A 19867-nucleotide genomic window follows, 5' to 3' on the forward strand; every position below is an offset into this window, starting at 1 on the left:
CAACAAGCTAGTTAAGAGGCATACTAGGGACTCTTTGTTGTTTACATATCACACATGTATCAATGTTTCGGTTAATACAATTATAGCATGGTATATAAACATTTATCATAAACATAAAGATATATAATAACCACTTTTACTTGGGCATATCTCCTTCAGTCTCCCACTTGCACTAGAGTCAATAATCTAGATTACATTGTAAGGTACCTAACACCCATGGCATTCTGGTGTTGGTCATGCTTTGCCCTAGGGAGAGCTTTAGTCAACGGATCTGCTACATTCAGATCAGTGTGTACTTTGCAAATCTTTACTTCTCCATCTTCGATGTACTCGCGAATCGAGTGGTAACGCAGCTTGATATGCTTCAGCCTCTTGTGTGACCTTGGTTCTTGTGCATTGGCGATGGCACCCATGTTGTCCCAGTAGATGACTAGTGGGTCCAATGCACTAGGAACCACACCGAGCTCTACAATGAACCTCTTCATCCATACCGCTTCTGATGAAGCCTCTGAAGCCGCTATGTACTCTGATTCTGTTGAAGACTTCGCCACCGTGCACTGCTTCGAGCTTGCCCACCCATCGCAGCACCATTCAATATAAACACGTACCCGCACCGTGACTTAGAGTCATCAGGATCAGTGTTCCAACTTGCATCGGTGTAACCGCTTACAACGAGCTCTTGGTCACCTCCATAACAAAGAAACATATCCTTAGTTCTTTTCAAGTACTTCAGGATATTCTTGACCGCTGTCCAGTGTTCCATTCCTGGATCACTTTGATATCTGCTAGTCAAACTAACAGCATGTGCTATATCTGGTCTAGTACATAGCATGGCATACATGATAGATCCTACTACCGAGGCATAGGGGATATTACTCATCCTTTCTCTTTCTTCTGCCGTAGCTGGTCCTTGAGTCTTACTCAAGACCTTGCCTGGTAACATAGGTAAGAAACCTTTCTTACTTTCGTCCATTCTAAACTTCTTTAGAATCTTGTCCAGGTATGTACTCTGTGATAGCCCTATTAGGCGTCTTGATCTATCTCTATAAATCTTGATGCCTAATATATACGATGCTTCACCAAGGTCTTTCATTAAAAAACTATTATTCAAATAACCTTTTACACTTCTTAATAGTTCTATATCATTCCCAATAAATAATATGTCATCTACATATAATATCAGGAATGCTACAGAGCTCCCACTCACTTTCTTGTAAATACAGGCCTCTCCATGACACTGTATAAACCCGAAGTCTTTGATCACCTTATCAAAGCATCGGTTCCAACTTCTTGATGCTTGCTTCAGTCCATAGATTGAACGCTGAAGTTTGCATACTTTGTCAATATTTTTAGGATCGATAAAACCTTTGGATTGTACCATATACAACTCTTTCTCAATGTCTCCATTAAGGAACGCCATTTTGACATCCATCTGCCAAATCTCATAATAGAAAAATGCAGCTATTGCTAACAAAATCCTCACAGATTTTAGCTTCGCTACAGGTGAGAAAGTCTCATCGTAGTCAACTCCTTGAATTTGTCGGAAACCCTTTGCGACAAGTCGAGCTTTATAGACAGTAATATTACCATCAGCATCTGTTTTTCTCTTGAAGATCCATTTATTCTCGACAGCCTTGTCGCTATCGGAGTAAGTCTACCAAAGTCCATACTTTGTTATCATACATGGATCCCATTTCGGATTTCATGGCTTCTTGCCATTTGTTGGAATACGGGCTCATCATCGCTTCTTCATACGTCGCAGGTCCTCATCATTGTTGTCCACAATCATGACATTTAGACAAGGATCATACCAATCAGAGTGGTACGTTCCCTTGTCGATCTGCGAGGTTCGAGTAGTTTCCTCGTTCGAAGTTTCATGATCATTATCATTAGCTTCCTCTCGTTGCCGGTGTAGGCGGTACAGGTACAACTTCCTAGATGCGCGCTACTCTGATCAACGAGTATAGATTCATCAATCTCATCGAGTTCTACTTTTCTTCCAGTCACTTCTTTAGTGAGAAATTCTTTCTCAAGAAAGGTTTCGTTCTTAGCAACAAAGATTTTACCTTCGGATCTGTGATAGAAAGTGTACCCTATAGTTTCCTTAGGGTATCCTATGAAGACGCATTTCTCCGCTTTGGGTTCTAGCTTGTCCGGTTGTAACTTCTTTACATAAGCTTCGCAACCCCAAACTTTAAGGAACAACAACTTAGGTTTCTTATTAAACCATAATTCATACGGTGTCGTTTCTACGGATTTTGATGGTGCTCTATTTAAAGTGAATGCGGCTGTCTCTAATGCATAACTCCGAAAAGATAACGGCAAATCAGTAAGAGACATCATAGAACGAACCATATCTAAGAGAGTTCGATTACGACGTTTAGACACACCGTTTCGTTGTGGTGTTCCCGGCGGTGTCAATTGTGAAAGTATTCCGCATTTCTTTAAATGCATGCCAAACTCATAACTCAGATATTCACCTCCGCGATCAGATCGTAGAAATTTAATCTTCTTGTTACGTTGATTTTCTACTTCACTTTGGAATTCCTTAAACTTCTCGAAAGTTTCGGATTTATGTTTCATGAAATAGATATACCCATATCTACTCAGATCATCTGTGAAGGTTAGAACATAACGATAACCACCACGCGATGCTACACTCATTGGTCCGCACACATCGGTATGTATGATTTCTAATAAGTCAGTAGCTCGCTCCATCATACCAGAAAATGGAGTCTTAGTCATTTTTCCCATTAGACATGCTTCGCATCTATCAAGTGACTCAAAGTCAAGTGATTCAAGTAATCCATCGGTATGAAGTTTCTTCATGCGTTTCACTACAATATGACCAAGACGACAGTGCCACATATAAGTAGAATTATCATTCAATTTAATTCGCTTAGCATCAATGTTATGTATATGCGTATCACTACTATCGAGATCTAACAGAAATAACCCATTCTTTTCAGGTGCTCGACCATAAAAGATATTATTCATAAAAATAGAACAACCATTATTCTCGGACTTGAATGAATAACCGTCTTGCATTAAACAAGATCCAGATATAATGTTCATGCTCAACGCGGGTACAAAATAACAATTATTTAGGCTTAAAACTAATCACGAAGGTAGATGTAGAGGAAGAGTGCCGACAGCGATCACATCGACTTTGGATCCGTTTCCAACGCGCATCGTCACTTCATCTTTCAGTAGTCTTCGTTTATTCTTTAGTTCCTGTTTCGAGTTACAAATATGAGCAACCGAACCAGTATCAAATACCCAGGTACTAGAACGAGAACCAGTGAGATAAACATCTATAACATGTATATCAGATATACCTTCTTTCTTCTTCTTGACAAGGCCGCTCTTCAGATCAGCCAGATACTTGGAGCAATTACGCTTCCAGTGTCCCTTCTCCTTGCACTAATAGCACTCAAGATCGTGCTTAGGGCCGTACTAAGGTTTCATAGGAGGCGTGGCAGCTTTCTTGCCACCCTTCTTGAATTTTCCCTTAGACTTGCCCTGTTTCTTGAAACTGGTGGTCTTGTTGACCATCAACACTTGGTGCTCTTTCTTGATCTCAATCTCAGCAGCTTTTAGCATGCCAAAGAGTTCAGGTAACTCTTTGTTCATGTTCTGCATATTGTAGTTCATCACAGAGTTCTTGTAACTTGGTGGCAGTGATTGAAGGACACGATTAATCCCCAGTCTATTAGGAATCACTATTCCTAAGTCACTGAGTTTCTTCGCATGCCCGGTCATAATGAGCATGTGCTCACTAACGGAGTTGCCTTCTTCCATCATGCAGCTGAAGAAGTGTTTTGATGCTTCATAGCATTCCACGGCCGCATGAGTCTCAAATATAGCTTTCAGCTCATTGACCAACTCATGAGGATCGTGGTGCTCAAAACGTTTTTGAAGATCGGCTTCCAGACTGCACAGGAGGGCACACTGAACTTGAGAGTACCGAGTTTTCCGAGTTGCGTAAACATTCTTTACTTCCTCGGTTTCAGTTTCTGCAGGAGGGTCACCTAGCGGTGCATCAAGCACAAATTGCAGATTTCCGCCAGCGAGGAAGATCCTCACATGACGGAACCAGCCAGTGAAGTTGCTACCGTTGCTCTTAAGCTTTTCTTTCTCTAGGAACTGGTTAAAATTGATTGGGGACGCCATCTCTACAACATATATTTGCAAAAGTTTAGACTAAGTTTATGACAAATTGAGTTCAAATTTTAATTCAACATAATTAAAAATCTAGGTGAACTCCCACTCAAAACAATATCCCTCGCATTGTCTTAGTGATCACATGAACCAAATCCACCAAACCTAAGTCCGATCATCACGAGACAAGGTGTGATTTCAATGGCGAACACTCAAAATGTTCATCATATCAACCATATGATTCATGCTCTACCTTTCGGTATCACGTGTTCCGAGACCATGTCTGTACATGCTAGGCTCGTCAAGGCCACCTTAGTATCCGCATGTGCAAAACTGTCTTGCACCCGTTGTATGCACTTGTTGATTCTATCACACCCGATCATCACGAGATGCTTCGAAACGACAAGTCTTGGCAACGGTGCTACTAAGGATGAACACTTTATTATCTTGAGATTTTAGTGAGGGATCATCTTATAATGCTACCGCGATCTAAGCAAAATAAGATGCATAAAAGGATTAACATCACATGCAGTTCATATGTGATATGATATGGCCCTTTTTGTCTTTGCTCCTTTGATCTTCATCTCCAAAGCACGGACATGATCTCCATCATCTTCGGGCATGATCTCCATCATCGTCGGTGTAGCGTCAAGGTCAATGGCGCTGACTTCATGATTGTCCTCCATGTAGCAACTATTACAACTACTTTGAAATACTACTCAACATGAAATTTAAAGACAACCATAAGGCTCCTGCCGGTTGCCACAATACAATAATGATCATCTCATACATATTCATCATCACATTATGGCCATATCACATCACCAAACCCTGCAAAAACAAGTTAGACGTCTCTAATTTGGTTTGCATATTTTACGTGGTTTAGGGTTTTCGAGAGAGATCTAATCTACCTACGAACATGAACCACAACGGTGATACTAATGTTGTCAATAGAAGAGTAAATTTAATCTTCACTATAGTAGGAGAGACAGACACCCGCAAAGCCTCTTATGCAATACAAGTTGCATGTCGAACGAGGAACAAGTCTCATGAACGCGGTCATGTAAAGTTAGTCCGAGCCGCTTCATCCCACTATGCCACAAAGATGCAAAGTACTCAAACTAAAGACAACAAGAGCATCAACGCCCACAAAACCATTGTGTTCTACTCGTGCAACCATCTATGCATAGACACGGCTCTGATACCACTGTAGGGATTCGTTGCATAGAAAACAAAAAAATTCCTACCGCGAACACGCAATCCAAGCCAAGATGCAATCTAGAAGACGGTAGCAACGAGGGGATGATCGAGACTCACCCTTGAAGATTTCCAAAGCCTACAAGATGAGGCTCTTGTTGCTGCGGTAGACGTTCACTTGCCGCTTGCAAAAGCGCGTAGAAGATCTTGATCACGGCGCCACGAACGGGCAGCACCTCCGTACTCGGTCACACGTTCGGTGTTGATGAAGTCGACGTCCACCTCCCCGTTCCAGCGGGCAGCGGAAGTAGTAGCTCCTATTGAATCCGGCAGCACGACGACGTTGTGTCGGTGGTGGTGGAGAATCCCGGCGGAGCTTCGCTAAGCGTGCGGGGAAGAAGGAGGAGTGGGGCGGCTAGGGTTTGGGGAGAGGGGGCGTCAGCCACTTGAGGGGTGCGGCCACCTTGTGGTGTTGGGGTGGCCGGCCCCCTCCCCTTGGCCCTCATTATATAGGTGGAACACCCAAGAGTTGGTCTACAAGTCTTCGAATAAGACCCCAAACCAAAACCTTCCATATCACATGAAACCTACCCAAGCTAGGACTCCCACTAGAGGTGGGATTCCCACCTTCCCTTGGGAGGGGGTGGCCGGCCACCTTGGTGGAGCCCAAGGTGGACTCCCCCCCTCCTAGGGTTGGCCGGCCATGGGAGGTGGAGTCCCTCCGGGACTCCGGCTTCCTTAGTGATTTCTTCCGGACTTTTCTAGAACCTTCTAGAACCTTCCGTAGAACCTTCCGGATCATTTTAAATCTTATAAAATGACTTCCCATATATGAATCTTATTCTCCGGACCATTCCGGAACTCCTCGTGATGTCCGGGATCTCATCCGGGACTTCGAACAAATCTTCGAACTCCATTCCATATTCAAGTTCTACCATTTCAACATCAAACCTTAAGTGTGTCACCCTACGGTTCGTGAACTATGCGGACATGGTTGAGTACTCTCTCTGACCAATAACCAATAGCGGGATCTGGAGATCCATAATGGCTCCCACATATTCAACGATGACTTTAGTGATCGAATGAACCATTCACATACGATACCAACTCCCTTTGTCACGCGATATTTTACTTGTCCGAGGTTTGATCATCGGTATCACTCTATACCTTGTTCAACCTCGTCTCCTGACAAGTACTCTTTACTCGTACCGTGGTATGTGGTCTCTTATGAACTTATTCATATGCTTGCAAGACATTAGACGACATTCCACCGAGAGGGCCCAGAGTATATCTATCCGTCATCGGGATGGACAAATCCCACTGTTGATCCATATGCCTCAACTCATACTTTCCGGATACTTAATCCCACCTTTATAACCACCCATTTACGCAGTGGCGTTTGATGTAATCAAAGTATCTTTCCGGTATAAGTGATTTACATGATCTCATGGTCATAAGGACTAGGTAACTATGTATCGAAAGCTTATAGCAAATAACTTAATGACGTGATCTTATGCTACGCTTAATTGGGTGTGTCCATTACATCATTCATACAATGATATAACCTTGTTATTAATAACATCCAATGTTTATGATTATGAAACTAATCATCCATTAATCAACAAGCTAGTTAAGAGGCATACTAGGGACTCTTTGTTGTTTACATATCACACATGTATCAATGTTTCGGTTAATACAATTATAGCATGGTATATAAACATTTATCATAAACATAAAGATATATAATAACCACTTTTATTATTGCCTCTTGGGCATATCTCCTTCAGGGACGGTGTCGACCTGGTGGAAGGTGGCGGGCGTCTGCTGCCACTGACCGTGGCACCGCGGTGGTGGTCTTCTCTCTCGCCGGAGGAGATCGGCTAGTTGTGTGGCTAGCCGTGGCGGATCTCGTGATCCGTCGCCTAGATCCCGATGGCGAGGCGCAGCTGCCGTTGAAAGCCGGTCCGGACTTCGGTCATGGCGGATGATGGCGGAGTGCTTCGTCGTTACCTTGTTGAAGGCATTGTCTATGCAGCCTGCGTTCTTCGCCTGGGCTGCTCCAGGGGAAACCCTAGACTCGGGTCTCCCGGATCGGACGATGGCGGCGCGCAACACCGTTCTCCCTGTTGGGGGCATCATTTTTGGAGCAGACAATGGATGGCGGTGGTGCTGAGGTGGAGCGGTGTGCTTTTGCTGTGTCGGAGTCGTCGAGTCGCCGCGGCATGGTGCAGTGGTGTCTCAGGACGGATGCAGTGTGATGGACTCGCGCAGGATGGTGGAGTCGTCTGGCGCTGTGGCGGCATCGATGGTAGACCTGGCATGGTCAATGTGATGATCTCTCATGAAGATGGAGTCGAGAAAGACGACGGTAGCAACTTCTATGGCGTGTGCGTTGACGTATGTTGAGAGTCTGCTTGACTGGATGTGCTTCCCATCTGCTATTGGGCGGCGTGGGAAGGCATTTGGTTTTTGGTTGATGTGAGTTGGTGAATTGTCACCCCCTTCATCCCTCTATAGGTTTAGTGAGGTGGCTTCGAGTTTGATATTCTGTATTGCTCTTGTAAGGTGTTGTGAATAATCTAATAAAAACCCGTGTGCATCTCTTAGATGCAGAAGCTGGGGCAATATTTTCCCCATTTCAAAGAAGAAAAAGAACATACCGGATCGAACCATGCCATTGTGAAGCTCCAATCCGTTGTGTTTGTACTGACATTGTTGAGTCTAATTACATGTCGTAGTCGATTCGGCTTATTCATATTTCTTTAATGTGCTCTGTGTCACTGCAATATTTTTTGTTTTATTGGCTCGTGAGATGCAAACATGGAAATTTTGAACCAAACCTAAGGTACTTCTATTCTCATTCCCTTGCTACAAAAGCATGTCTAACAGGGATTGTCCTGTTCATGTGGATTTGTAAACCTAAAAAGCTACCAAACCTAACGCTCCATAGACAGCTCACGCGTCCGCCTGACTAGTATCGTGGCGCGTCGGGGCAGTGACTCATGTAAGCAAACAATATTTCATTAATGTTTGTTGGTCAAAAAAGAACCATCCCAATGATGTTAACCTAAACTATGATCGGCCATACCTACTTGCCATTGTGCCGGCCTACTATAACCGGTGTTACTGGCAGTCGCGTTGCCTACTGGACGCCGGCGTGCCCTGACGGCATGGCCCGTCGGAGCTCCTCCGACAGTGGGCCACCACACGGGCGGAGAAGGCCTCCCGGCGACTCATGGAGGCGGATGCCTCCTCCCGTCGGCGACGTGCCTGCCCCTGGGCCAGAGCCTCATCCCAGCGAGCTCTGGCCGCCACCGCCGTTTCCTCGCCGCCGCTGACACCGCTTCCTCGTTGTTGCCTCCATGGCTTGGTAGCGGGCCATGTCCATCGCTACCATGGCCTCCGCGTCGAACATAGTCTAAGCGGACACCTCTAGCTCCCGGTTATCCCAGTCCACGTGCGGCTGCTCCCGCTGCCTCACCACCACCTCCTCACGCTCTACGCGGTGGACCGCCATCGAGGCTGACATCTTATACGCCTGCCTCATAGTAAGCGCTTAGCGAGCAGCGTCCGCTGCTCGTCTGTCACGCAGACGGCCTCCTCGTCGCCCATGTGGTCGAGGTCGGCGTCATCGGCGAGGTAGACGATGCCCGCGGGCTGGCGGCCTAAGGGGCGCAGATCTTCATGCGACTCCCGAAGCAGCACCCTCGCCTCAGCGAGCTCAGCATTGGCCTCTTGGATTTTGGCGGTGCTGGCCGATGGAGGTTCGCGACTCGAGGGACGCCGGCTCACCCACCAAGGCGATGGCTATGCGCACTGCCACCTCCCTCATGCCCTCCCATAGGGGCCATAGAGCGAGTCCTCGCGGAGGTAGGCGGCCGTCTACTCCTCCTCGAACTCAGCCAGCACGTGAAAATGTGTTGCGTCTGGATCTTCAGGATAGCGGGCGCAAGCCATGGCGGTGATGTGCCTCCAGGTTGCTTTCGTGGCCATCCATCCATGGCTTTGTAGATAGTGATTGCCACAGTCTACCTAGCCGCTGCCATTAAAAAGGCACGGCAGGGCGGAACCAGCCTCTGGTTTCCCCTGCGCGCGCGAAATGCGATGCAGCGCGCCAAACGCTCGGCCTCGCGTGGGACGCGTGAACCGGTAATCTCTGGTAGCAAGAATTGACGATTAGTTAATCACCGTTAAAAGAGTTTCACAGTAAAAAAAAATTACGTCGGGCCACTGGGAACACCCTAGATGGTCGGGCCTTTTCATCCAATTTATGCGTCCGCAGCCCGACCCAAACGGATGCAGACTATCACTTTACGCGTCCGTTTTGTTTCGGGCCGCTAGAGATGCCCTAAGAGCATCCTGTAGCCTCCCCCAATTCTCCATTCAAAGAAATTTGGGGAAGCCGGACAAAAATCCACGCCCAGCGGCGCACCCGTAAAGTATTTTTTGATCTGGTGCGGCCCAATAGCATTTCCGACATTTTTAGGCCATTCCTGACCCACATGAGACGTGTTGAGCGCGCCGGACACGAGCCGCAGTCGAAGCCACGTAGTATACCGACAGTCGGGTTCCACACTGCAGTGAGAGAAGCATTCAAACTGCCACATCGCCTCCTCTTGTGTCACGTTGCTCCAACCGTACCAAATCACCACCACCGCCACCACGTAATCTGATGCCGACCGTCGATCATCCGCCTCGCTACGCCGACTGCACCTTCGCCTGTCACCCCTCCCCCTCTTCATCGTTCGTCCACTCCATGCAGAGGGTGCGGCAACCTCGCGTGTCGCCCTTGCTCACAAGTTGTACCATCATATGCTTGTGACGGCTTTTTGCCTCTCTCGTCGTCATTCAGTTCATTGCTCTCCTTCGCTTTTTTATTTATAGGGTATGGACATTGACGATGAGATGATGATGAATCTATGCATGGATTAGTAAGCCAATGCCAACGCCGGTGAAGAGGAGCACTTCATGATTTTCGCCGCTCTTGAACAATTACAAGCAGAAAAGAACGTCGCACCCAACCGTGGAGGTTCAAAGTGTGGGAGACAGAAATCGAAGTAAGGCAGAGAATGGAGGGTCATGCCATGCTCTACAGCGACTATTTAGCCGATGATTTTACATATACCCCAAAGGATTTTTGCTGGCGATTTAGATCCCTGAAATTTAACTCCTTTTAGATCTCTAAAATTTAAAAATACACAAAAGCTCTTCTTGTCCTCTAGAGCTATAACCCAAATAAAGGGATCTTTGGTAAATCCTCAAAAATCAATATAAAACATGAATATAACATCATATATGTTGCAAATATGTGAGAATATGTGTAAACAAACTACAAAGTTCATGCATACATTTTACATGCATAACTTGGCCGAATCCATCAAGTATGGCAAGAGTTTGTGTCAATCACGTCACTAATTTTCGGAATCTTGAAACTTCTTCTAGACCCTTCATTAATCCAGGCAAATCTAGGGCATACAGACTTCGATTGGGGTGAATTTTATGTCTAAAATGATGTGCCTGAAATTCCCAATAGCATTGTCAATTGGCACTTTTTATTTAACGCTGTCTTCGGGGTATACCGTGGCGATCTTCGAAAAAAGTTTTGGAGGAACAGATCCTAGGAAACTCCAGATTTCACCATAATAACATGTTTTCTTCCATATTTACCTATTTATTTACTAAACAACAAAGTACAAAACAAGAATCGTATGCCCTTTTACAACTATTAATAAGTTAGTAACAATAAATATAATAAAATTACATAATAATAAATATTCTAATACAATAAACTACAAAGTTCATGATGTATTTTGCATGCATCAGTTGCACGTTTTTTTGTCCAGTCTAGCAGTGATGTGGTGGGCATGGATGGGAAAAGACATGGACTAGGCTATGTTGGGCAGTCCGTTTGGTAGCCTGCATTAAATGGCTCGTATTGGTTGGGACATTACCGCACTTGTTTGCTAGGTTGTGTATCTCCTATTACCGTACGTGAGGCAATTCCGTTCTCCTATTTGGTCCTTGAAATGGGAGATAAGCTTATTTGGGTGCCCAACTAATGGCCCGTTACGGTCACCATGTACCATATTTGGTGAGCTTACCATCGCTTTCTACATGACAGCATGAGCAAAAAAATTAACTCTACAACTAGAAACTAAAATGTGAGAATTTAACTCTACACCGTGGACGGAGTAAATGAAGGAAAAAGTTGTTAACGGACTATTAACATGTGCCAATTTAAGGATGGTTTAGCTCTGGAATTTAAGACAAACATATTCTGCAACAAAGTGACTGTCGGCTTCAACAAAGATAGATTGTCCCATTGCACTTCATGAAACCACTGAATTTTTTCTATTGGTCCTTGACATGTAGTAATACACAAATTGTTCCACAAAACAAAGAAATCCTACAGTACTCCCAAGCTACAGCTAACAACAGATGGAGGAAACAATCGGCCAAACCATTTTACACAGAAGAAAAGTAAACGGCAGGAGAGAATAGAATCACAACACTCACCCTAAATAACAACAGCTACATATGCTTCCAAGCTCATGGCTCAAGGACAGTAATGCCCGTATGGTATTATAACCGGGCCTGTGCACTTGCCGGAAGCACAGCAATACCTAGGTTATTGGCCGTGGAATCCAAATACCTCGGGGCATTCCTCGTTAGACCTTCCTAACCTGAATATTGTGGGTGGATTGGGACCTCCAGATGGGTTGTCTGCCACTTTGAACGAGTGCAACCTCCTCACCTTCCTTCACCATACCATGTTTCTGTGAAATGTAGCACATCATGTTAGACTACCTATTCTCATGTTACAATAGTACAAAAACATATGTTTAATAGTGGATACTAGAATTGAACATGCACTCTGCTGCAAAATTCTGCAACTTTTCCATCTAATTCTACTCACCATTCTAATTAAGCACACATATCAAGGTCAAATTTGCTTGCTTGTTTAGTTTTAGCATTCCTTCAAAATAAATAAACTTAGGGTTCGAGATTTAATGTTCTGTTGAATACTCCATATTTCCTACATGTATTTGTCAGTTTGATCTGAAATAAGACTGCAGAGAGAGAGAGAGAGAGAGAGAGAGAGAGAGAGGGGGCGAAAATGAATGTTTCGCAAACAGCTTCAATATAGATCAAAGCTCCTAGCATGATAGGTTAACAGCTTTATCATGATGAAGCTATGTGAACAAGTATATGTTTCTGTGCATATCATAACTGAAGAACGATGCTTTAGTAGAATGCAACATAGTGCAGATATGCTACGTAGTATATTACATAGCCCAAGAAACTCGCGAAGAGAAGGAAGAACTTTGCCATCTGTGACTATAATCCAATAATTGTTTGTCGTTTTCAGTAAGGTCATTATTTTTGTTTTAGTCTTAAAGCACAATACATTCTCTGTATCATGCACCTGACAATGTAGCCTAACTAACTTCAATTCAGTGCAGGCTGTGTTAGGGTAATTTAACGATTTCGTCGTGAAGGACCAAATTGTAGCCACTTAAGCTGATGCCAGCAAAAAAAAACGAAAGGGATAGGATATATCAGTGATTACCAGCAAGTAAGAACAAGCATCACCAAAAGTCTTCTCAGCACAATCAGAAAATTCCATATGAACTGGACATACACCTTGGTACAAAGCCAATCGTTGTCTTACTATCTCCCTGTAAGAGTTATAAGCAACATAAGTTACGTGCAGAAATACCAGATTTATGAAGGAAAATGTGAAAAAAAAATTACTCCCTCCATTCCATAGAATTTGCCTGAGGTTTGTTAAAATTTGGATGTATCTATATGCTATTTAGCGTCAAGGTACATCCAAATCTAGACAAATTTCAGACAACTTTCATGGGAAGGAGGGAGTAACAAAAATATCATTCTTACAGAAATACAAAATCTAGGATCATCTTTAGATCAGTTCTCCCTCAATAGTACGATAAAGAGTATATACCACCATATATTTAAGTCTCATCATTGATAACCTCTTCTCCTATGATAATACTAGTGACTGTGATTCGCCTATAAAATGAACTTGTATGGGGCAAAATATTCCCGATGGAGGGTCTACGAATGTCTTCATACGCATGTTAGAGAGATGACCTTGAACTTAGCAAAGCTGGTTTCCAGCTCCTACGATGCTGATGAATTACAACATCCCATTCTCCTAGTAGACCAGAGACTAACATTTTGTACAATGAGTCAATGAATGCATGAAATACAAAGGTTTATCACTAAACTTGGTACATGGACAAATAGTAAGAGCCTATGCTCACCATTTGCTCTTGTTTGATCAAAAATTTATCATTATGACCTGATTCCAAGGCAAGTAAATGCGGAATTCGGTATCGCTAATGACTAACATTGAATATCTCAGCAGCATAAGCTTTTGTTTCTCAACATGTTATTAGTCGATGAATAGATGTCAGATATGACAATTTATTTGCTGATTTACTTTTATGCAAAAACAAACATGGGAGTTTCATCTTATTGATGGCATACACATTGGAGCAAAAGAAAAGGAATCTTACTGATCTGTGAAGGCAAATATGGTGCCAGATGGGCGGTAATGACTAAGTAGGATGGACATATATCCAGTCCTGGTGAAAACCACAATTGATGTGCCAAGAGTATTTGACATCATTGTTGAATGGTAGGCAAACATTTCGCTCATGTGGTTCTACAGGAGAAAAGGGATATTAGAGAAGGAAGATTCTGGTGTAAGTGAGGAAAAATACATACGATGCAGTTGGGACATTGCAGTTCAGACCTTGAACACCTGACCGAGGTTAGACGGTGTTTCCCCACCAGTAATAGTTGCTTCAGTTCTCAGTGCAACAGTATGCATGACCTTGACAGCTTTCAAGGGAAATCTGCCAGAGAGATCAGGTAGTAAGCTTAGTAATGTATCTAAAATAAATGTCACAAAACTAGCGAGCATCTTTTAACCAAACCAAAAAGGCATAAATGTTGCTACTAACAACAGCAGAACAACTCATATATTTATGGTTTATAAAAAAATTAACAAATTCATGTGGCAGTTCATGAACACCATAAAACTGTTTGAAGGAGCTAACATAGGTGGAAACCTGACAACATGGCACTACAAGTTCAGAGTTGAAAATTAAAAGTAAAGTTAAATTGCATGATTTACTCAGCAGAAATAAAAAGAGAGCAATAGCACCAAAACTTAAAAATAGCAGCATATCGCTGCTGGAATATGACTTTGTAAAAAGGTCAGCTGGCTTCAGTCACTTAAATTATTATCAATGGCTTGTGTGTACTCATATAACTTTCCGTTAAAAAATAAATATTTTTCCATGCATAAGAAAATGAAAGCACGTACTTTCCATGCGCAGTTTCCCCAGAAAGCATAACTGCATCAGCACCTTCCCGAACAGCTATAGCAATATCCGAAACTTCTGCTCGGGTTGGAGTTGGATGAACGATCATGCTTTCCAGCATATTTGTGGCGACAATAACAGCTTTTCCCATGCTCCTGCACATTCTAATAATTTCTTCCTACATCGAGACACATGAAATTTTAAGAATGTCGTGTATATATTATATAGAATCAAGGAAGCACAGAAAGTTCAGTTATAGGTGTTCAAACTGGAAAACTGCCTAGGCACCATGTATATACAAGCGAGTGCAAATCGACCCTCAGTTAGTAAATATTTTTCCAAGCGATTATAAACTACATTTATAACACTGGGTGTTGATTAGTATTGTACTGAACACTCAATTTCGTAGGTTGTAGCTTAAACAAATAACTAAGCAGAGAAGTGGGCATTTAGACTGTGAGCAATATGATCAATTACAGCATACCTGCAGCAATGGTACCTCCTCAATAGGAAGTTCAGCTCCCAAATCACCTCTGGCAACCATAGCCTACAGAATACAACATTCCATACATCAAAACTTAAGAAAAAGGTGACACATACGTGTACAGTTATTGTACTACAAAACAGAAAGGAGCGATGAAGCCCTTTTCATGATGCCCATACAACTCAGCACCTTTCATATCAAAGATGTATGTTTTGAATGCATCTCACTGAACTGATAAAACGATCAATATCAACCCCTTACCCCATCAGATGCTGTAATGATTGAATGTAAGTTTGGAATAGAATCTGCACTTTCAATTTTCACAATTACGTGGATATCCGCATTCGAGCCTGGGAGTCAAGACACATTATCAAGACAGAGTCAAAACAATTCCTACATATTTTTTATGAAGTATGGAATAAACATTACTTCTGAGATAATCCTTCAATTCATGCACAACTTGAGCATCTTTGACAAAAGAAACAGCATAGTAGTCAACCTGATTTTCCACTCCAAACTTAATATCATCCCAATCCTTATCTGCAAACTTGGAAAATGAGCATCACATGGCATCTATTTTACTTAATAAAGTATATGCTGACTATTACCCGTAATTGATGGCAAGGTTGCGCTCTTGCCACGGACGTTCAGGTGACGCCTGGATTTTAGTTCACCCCCATCAATAACTTCGCATTTTACAGAATCTTCAGTTTTTGACTTGACCAAAAATGACATCATTCCTCCTAAATACGGAACACAGTGATCAGTAAACAGAATATAAAATCATACAATTGTTGAAGTTACATAATTGAGAAATACAACGATCTTTACAAGTATAAAAATACAGATAAGGTAGAAGGATGTTACACATGTATCTGGTGTTCTAATTTAAATGTTTATCAAGTGTGCACAAATAAGCAAGACCACCTGCACATAAATGTTGGAAAACTCCATCTCAGAATGTTGACTTAAGTACACAAATAATGGTGGGTACCAATGCTCTCAATACTATGAGCGTTGTGAAGCAATAGAAGTTTTAGCGGACAAAATGCAGAGTATGATTACTCTGGACAAAACCAGACGATTTTAAACAACTGACAACTATGCTTAGCCATTTTAACCAAGACCAGCTCATTATGAATCTACCCACTTCAGTTATATGTTTATCTGCCACTATACAAATTTATTCAATCACCATCTGAAGTTTAGTACTGAACATTTCAGATAAATTGGTTTTCTGAGTCCGCACATACTGTACACAATTATGTGTCACCGAACAAGAGAGCAAATAGTTAGATATCAGAGGACAAAAAAACATCCACGTACCATCCACAAGGAGCATGTCACCGGCTTCTACATCGTTAACAAAGTCATCATAGTTAACACTAACACATGTGTCGGTCCCAACTCCCCGCTTGATTGTGAAAGTGAACTCTTGGCCAGTTTCTAAGAATATAGGCTGAGGCAAATCTCCACTCCTAACTTCTGGACCCTGAGATTAAAATCTGCTTAGTTCAGAGAAATCAAAAAATGATATAGTGACAGAAGGACAGAATCAGAATGTACAATTACAGTCTCTAACTCTCTAGTAATAGAGAAAATCATGTATTAGCATGAGCATGACAGAGTTATAACAAGGCTAATGCAAATAGGCCATCTGAGAGCATGAATACCCATCCATCATAGTGTAAAAGCTCTGAAAAAGGGAAATACAAACCTTGGTGTCAACCATAAGCGCGATCACATTGTCCTTCGTTTGAGCATTATACTCCTTCACTAAGTCGATAACTTTCTGGTGTGATGCATGGTCTCCATGTGACATATTAAGCCTTGCCACATTCATGCCAGCCTCGGCAAGGCTCCAGATCATCTCCCTTGTGTTAGTTGAGGGACCAATGGTGCACACAATCTTGGTCTTGCGTCTAACATTTGGTTTAGACCACACACCATTGGCGGCTGTTGCTAGCTGTTGAATAGCCTTAAGATGCTGGAAGTTTTCTTCTTCCTGTCAAGGAGAGGTATTACTGCCAGTAAGTTTATTTGATCAATTCATAAAGGTTCCTTCCAAAATGTCACCCTGTTATATAATGAGTAACTGCAACACGCAATGCAGAAGAACATGTCATGATGGATAATTGCTTATCATAGCCAGAAAAAACTACACACAACGAATCAAAATCTTCACGTTGGCTGTACGCTTTCATAGCTTATTGGATGAGTAGCTTCAGAAGACTCAGGGTTGAGATTTAACCAGAGTGATCAGAAAGTAGCACATCCTTATTTGAAATAGCCCATCCCATGCCAAGATTTTCTCAATAGGATGAAGGGGTTCCATATTTTACGTGCCAGGAAATAAGCTACGTGGTGCAGATTCTGATGGGAATTATTCCTGCAAGTAATAATTTCAGTGAAATGAATATCACCAATTGTTTATAAGTTTTGCATCCAAGGAAACACTTCTTGACTACATCCAATGGTTCCAACGTCAATTTTGCGAACAGTGACATAATTAAATTGGTATCCACTCAATAAAAAAAACTAGCGAGTTAGATGAAAAATATGCCTAAAAAGAAGGGGGATATATGTCAGCTTCACATCGAAATTTGCATCTTACAACATTTGGAAGTACAAGGGTGCAAGCAGACGCAAAAATTCAACTAACTAGGCATGGAGGAATTTTGTGAGGAAAAGACATTTCCAATAGTCCCGGGCTCTAAATTCCAGCCACACGCACGAAAATGACGCCAGGACTTGACAACCCCGATTTCACCATCACGGAAAAGCCAATTTCGTGCCCGAAAGTAACCGAAGACCACAACAAAAGCGCACCCCGACCCCAAATCCACCGTAGTTCCCGACTAGCGAGCAGCTGAGGTGCTGGTCAGTGGTCAAGTAGGAGCAAGCGCTACCTTAAGGACCGCGTCGTCGTCGGGCGACACGGGCAGCACCTCGGTGTCGGGGCGCGGCGCCCGGCTAATCACGGAGGCAACCGGGGAGTCACGTCGGACCCTCGAGGCCACGCTCCCGCTCCACCTCTCCCTCGGCCCGAAGGGCAGCCTCGCCGCCGGCCGGAGCGTGTCAGACCCAGGTGCGCCGCCGAGCGGCCTGGCGGCCCCCGCCCCGCCCGCCGCCGCCGCTACCACCTGCGCCATCTGGATTCGGGATTGGAGATGAGGTGGTGAGGCGTGCAAGCCGTGTGTGCCTGTGTCGTCGGCAGTGGGTGGGTTTGGGTTTAAGCTGGTTGCTTCGTTTGTATCGAACGGGGGTCGAAGAGGTGGGCCACGGTGCAGTGAGCTGGCTTTGCAGTTTGCTCGTCACGCCTCACTCGCGCCTCGGAGTCTCCGTCGTGCCTTGGCTTTCTTGCCTTCTTGGGTTGCGACTTCGTCGCACGTGACTTTGCAACACGAAACGACCCATTACCATTACACATCTCCAACGGGGCTTGACGTATCCCGAGCGTCCGTTTACGTCGCCGCGTAGACATATTTTATCCACGCATTCATTTGCGTCTGGGTGTATTCCCATCGGGCAACCTATTTTTAGATTTGTAACATATTTAAAAGCATAGAAAGTAGTACATTCAAACTATACAAAGTAGTTCTAGAAACCTAGACTACTTGCTGCCTGACGGGCCGGCCCCGTCGATCCCTCGCTTGCTTCTCTGCCGCCTCTCGTGCGGCCGCTAGGGCTCGGTGCGTCGTCGCGTCCTCTAGCAGGCACTGCCGCAGCCTCGCGTTGGCGGCGTCGTCCTTCAGCGTCTCGAAGGACTCGACTATAGCCCTTTGCTCCGCCGCCCTCTCCTCCGAGGTAGGCGCATCAGGGTCATCGGAAGACCATTATATATCGGAGTCGGGGTCCTCTGCGGCTGCGGCGGCCGCCAGCCTGCGTTGTTCCATCTCGGCGTCGACCGCCGCATGGGCCGCCCGCTCCTCCTCTTCTTCCTTCTCCGCTTCAGCCAGGGCCTCGGCGTCCCTGACCGGGTCGAAGAGGTCAGTGCTGTCGTCGTCGTCGAACTCCTCATTGGAGCTCGAGGCCGGGGGAGGTGGAGTGGGAGGTGGAGGTGGAGGCGCGGCAGCCTGGCCGCTGCCGGCGCTGCTCATGGTGGCTCCGGTGGACGCTGAGCGGCAGCGGCGCTACGGTGGAGGTTGTGCGGTGGCTAGGGTTTTGTGGGGAGGAGATGAGATGCTCGTGCACCTGTTTATATAGATCGGAGGCAGGGCGACGACCGCGGCACGCGTGGCATCGCCATTACTTCGTGCGCAGAGGTAGGCGACGGCCGCGCGCCATGTGAGGCATCGCCATTTACGCGGCTGCAGACTGCCGAAGACGCCTCGGCGCCAGTACTGGCGCCGCTGAGAAGACGCATCGATGTTGGGTCACTGCCAGGCAGACCAGACGAAACGTCCGCCAGACGCGAGCGGACACTTTACGCGTTCTCGCAGCGTCTGCAGAGACGCATCCGAAGTGCATATTTGGGTCGGGTTTGCGTCGCCGCGGATGGTCCGAATGTCCGATCACTTTGCGTCGCTCCGGTGGAGATGGTGCTAGACGCATTTTTTGGCCCGGCGGATGCAAACGATCGCTCAGCGGCCGTTTGCGTCTCCCCATTAGAGTCGTCCCGTTGGAGATGTCCTTACCCGTGTGCATCCGGTGGGTATAATTTCTTAGA

At 44.6% G+C, this 19867-nt stretch overlaps 1 protein-coding gene across 1 annotated transcript; it reads right to left on the reverse strand.

The window, feature by feature from the left end:
• Positions 1-11686: 11686 nt before the first annotated feature.
• LOC127343186 (plastidial pyruvate kinase 2) lies at positions 11687-18419 on the reverse strand. The gene is made up of 12 exons (XM_051369302.2): positions 18108-18419; positions 16916-17203; positions 16525-16690; positions 15807-15941; positions 15628-15738; positions 15460-15548; positions 15199-15261; positions 14717-14892; positions 14141-14243; positions 13902-14050; positions 12929-13037; positions 11687-12134 (listed from the first exon to the last, which is right to left on the reverse strand). Exons 1-12 carry the CDS (start codon positions 18348-18350, stop codon positions 12027-12029), a joined length of 1740 nt encoding a protein of 579 aa, XP_051225262.1. The 5' UTR covers positions 18351-18419; the 3' UTR covers positions 11687-12026.
• Between the last annotated feature and the right edge of the window lie 1448 nt (positions 18420-19867).

The sequence above is a fragment of the Lolium perenne genome, chromosome 3, assembly GCF_019359855.2.
Source record: "Lolium perenne isolate Kyuss_39 chromosome 3, Kyuss_2.0, whole genome shotgun sequence".
NCBI lineage: Eukaryota > Viridiplantae > Streptophyta > Magnoliopsida > Poales > Poaceae > Lolium > Lolium perenne.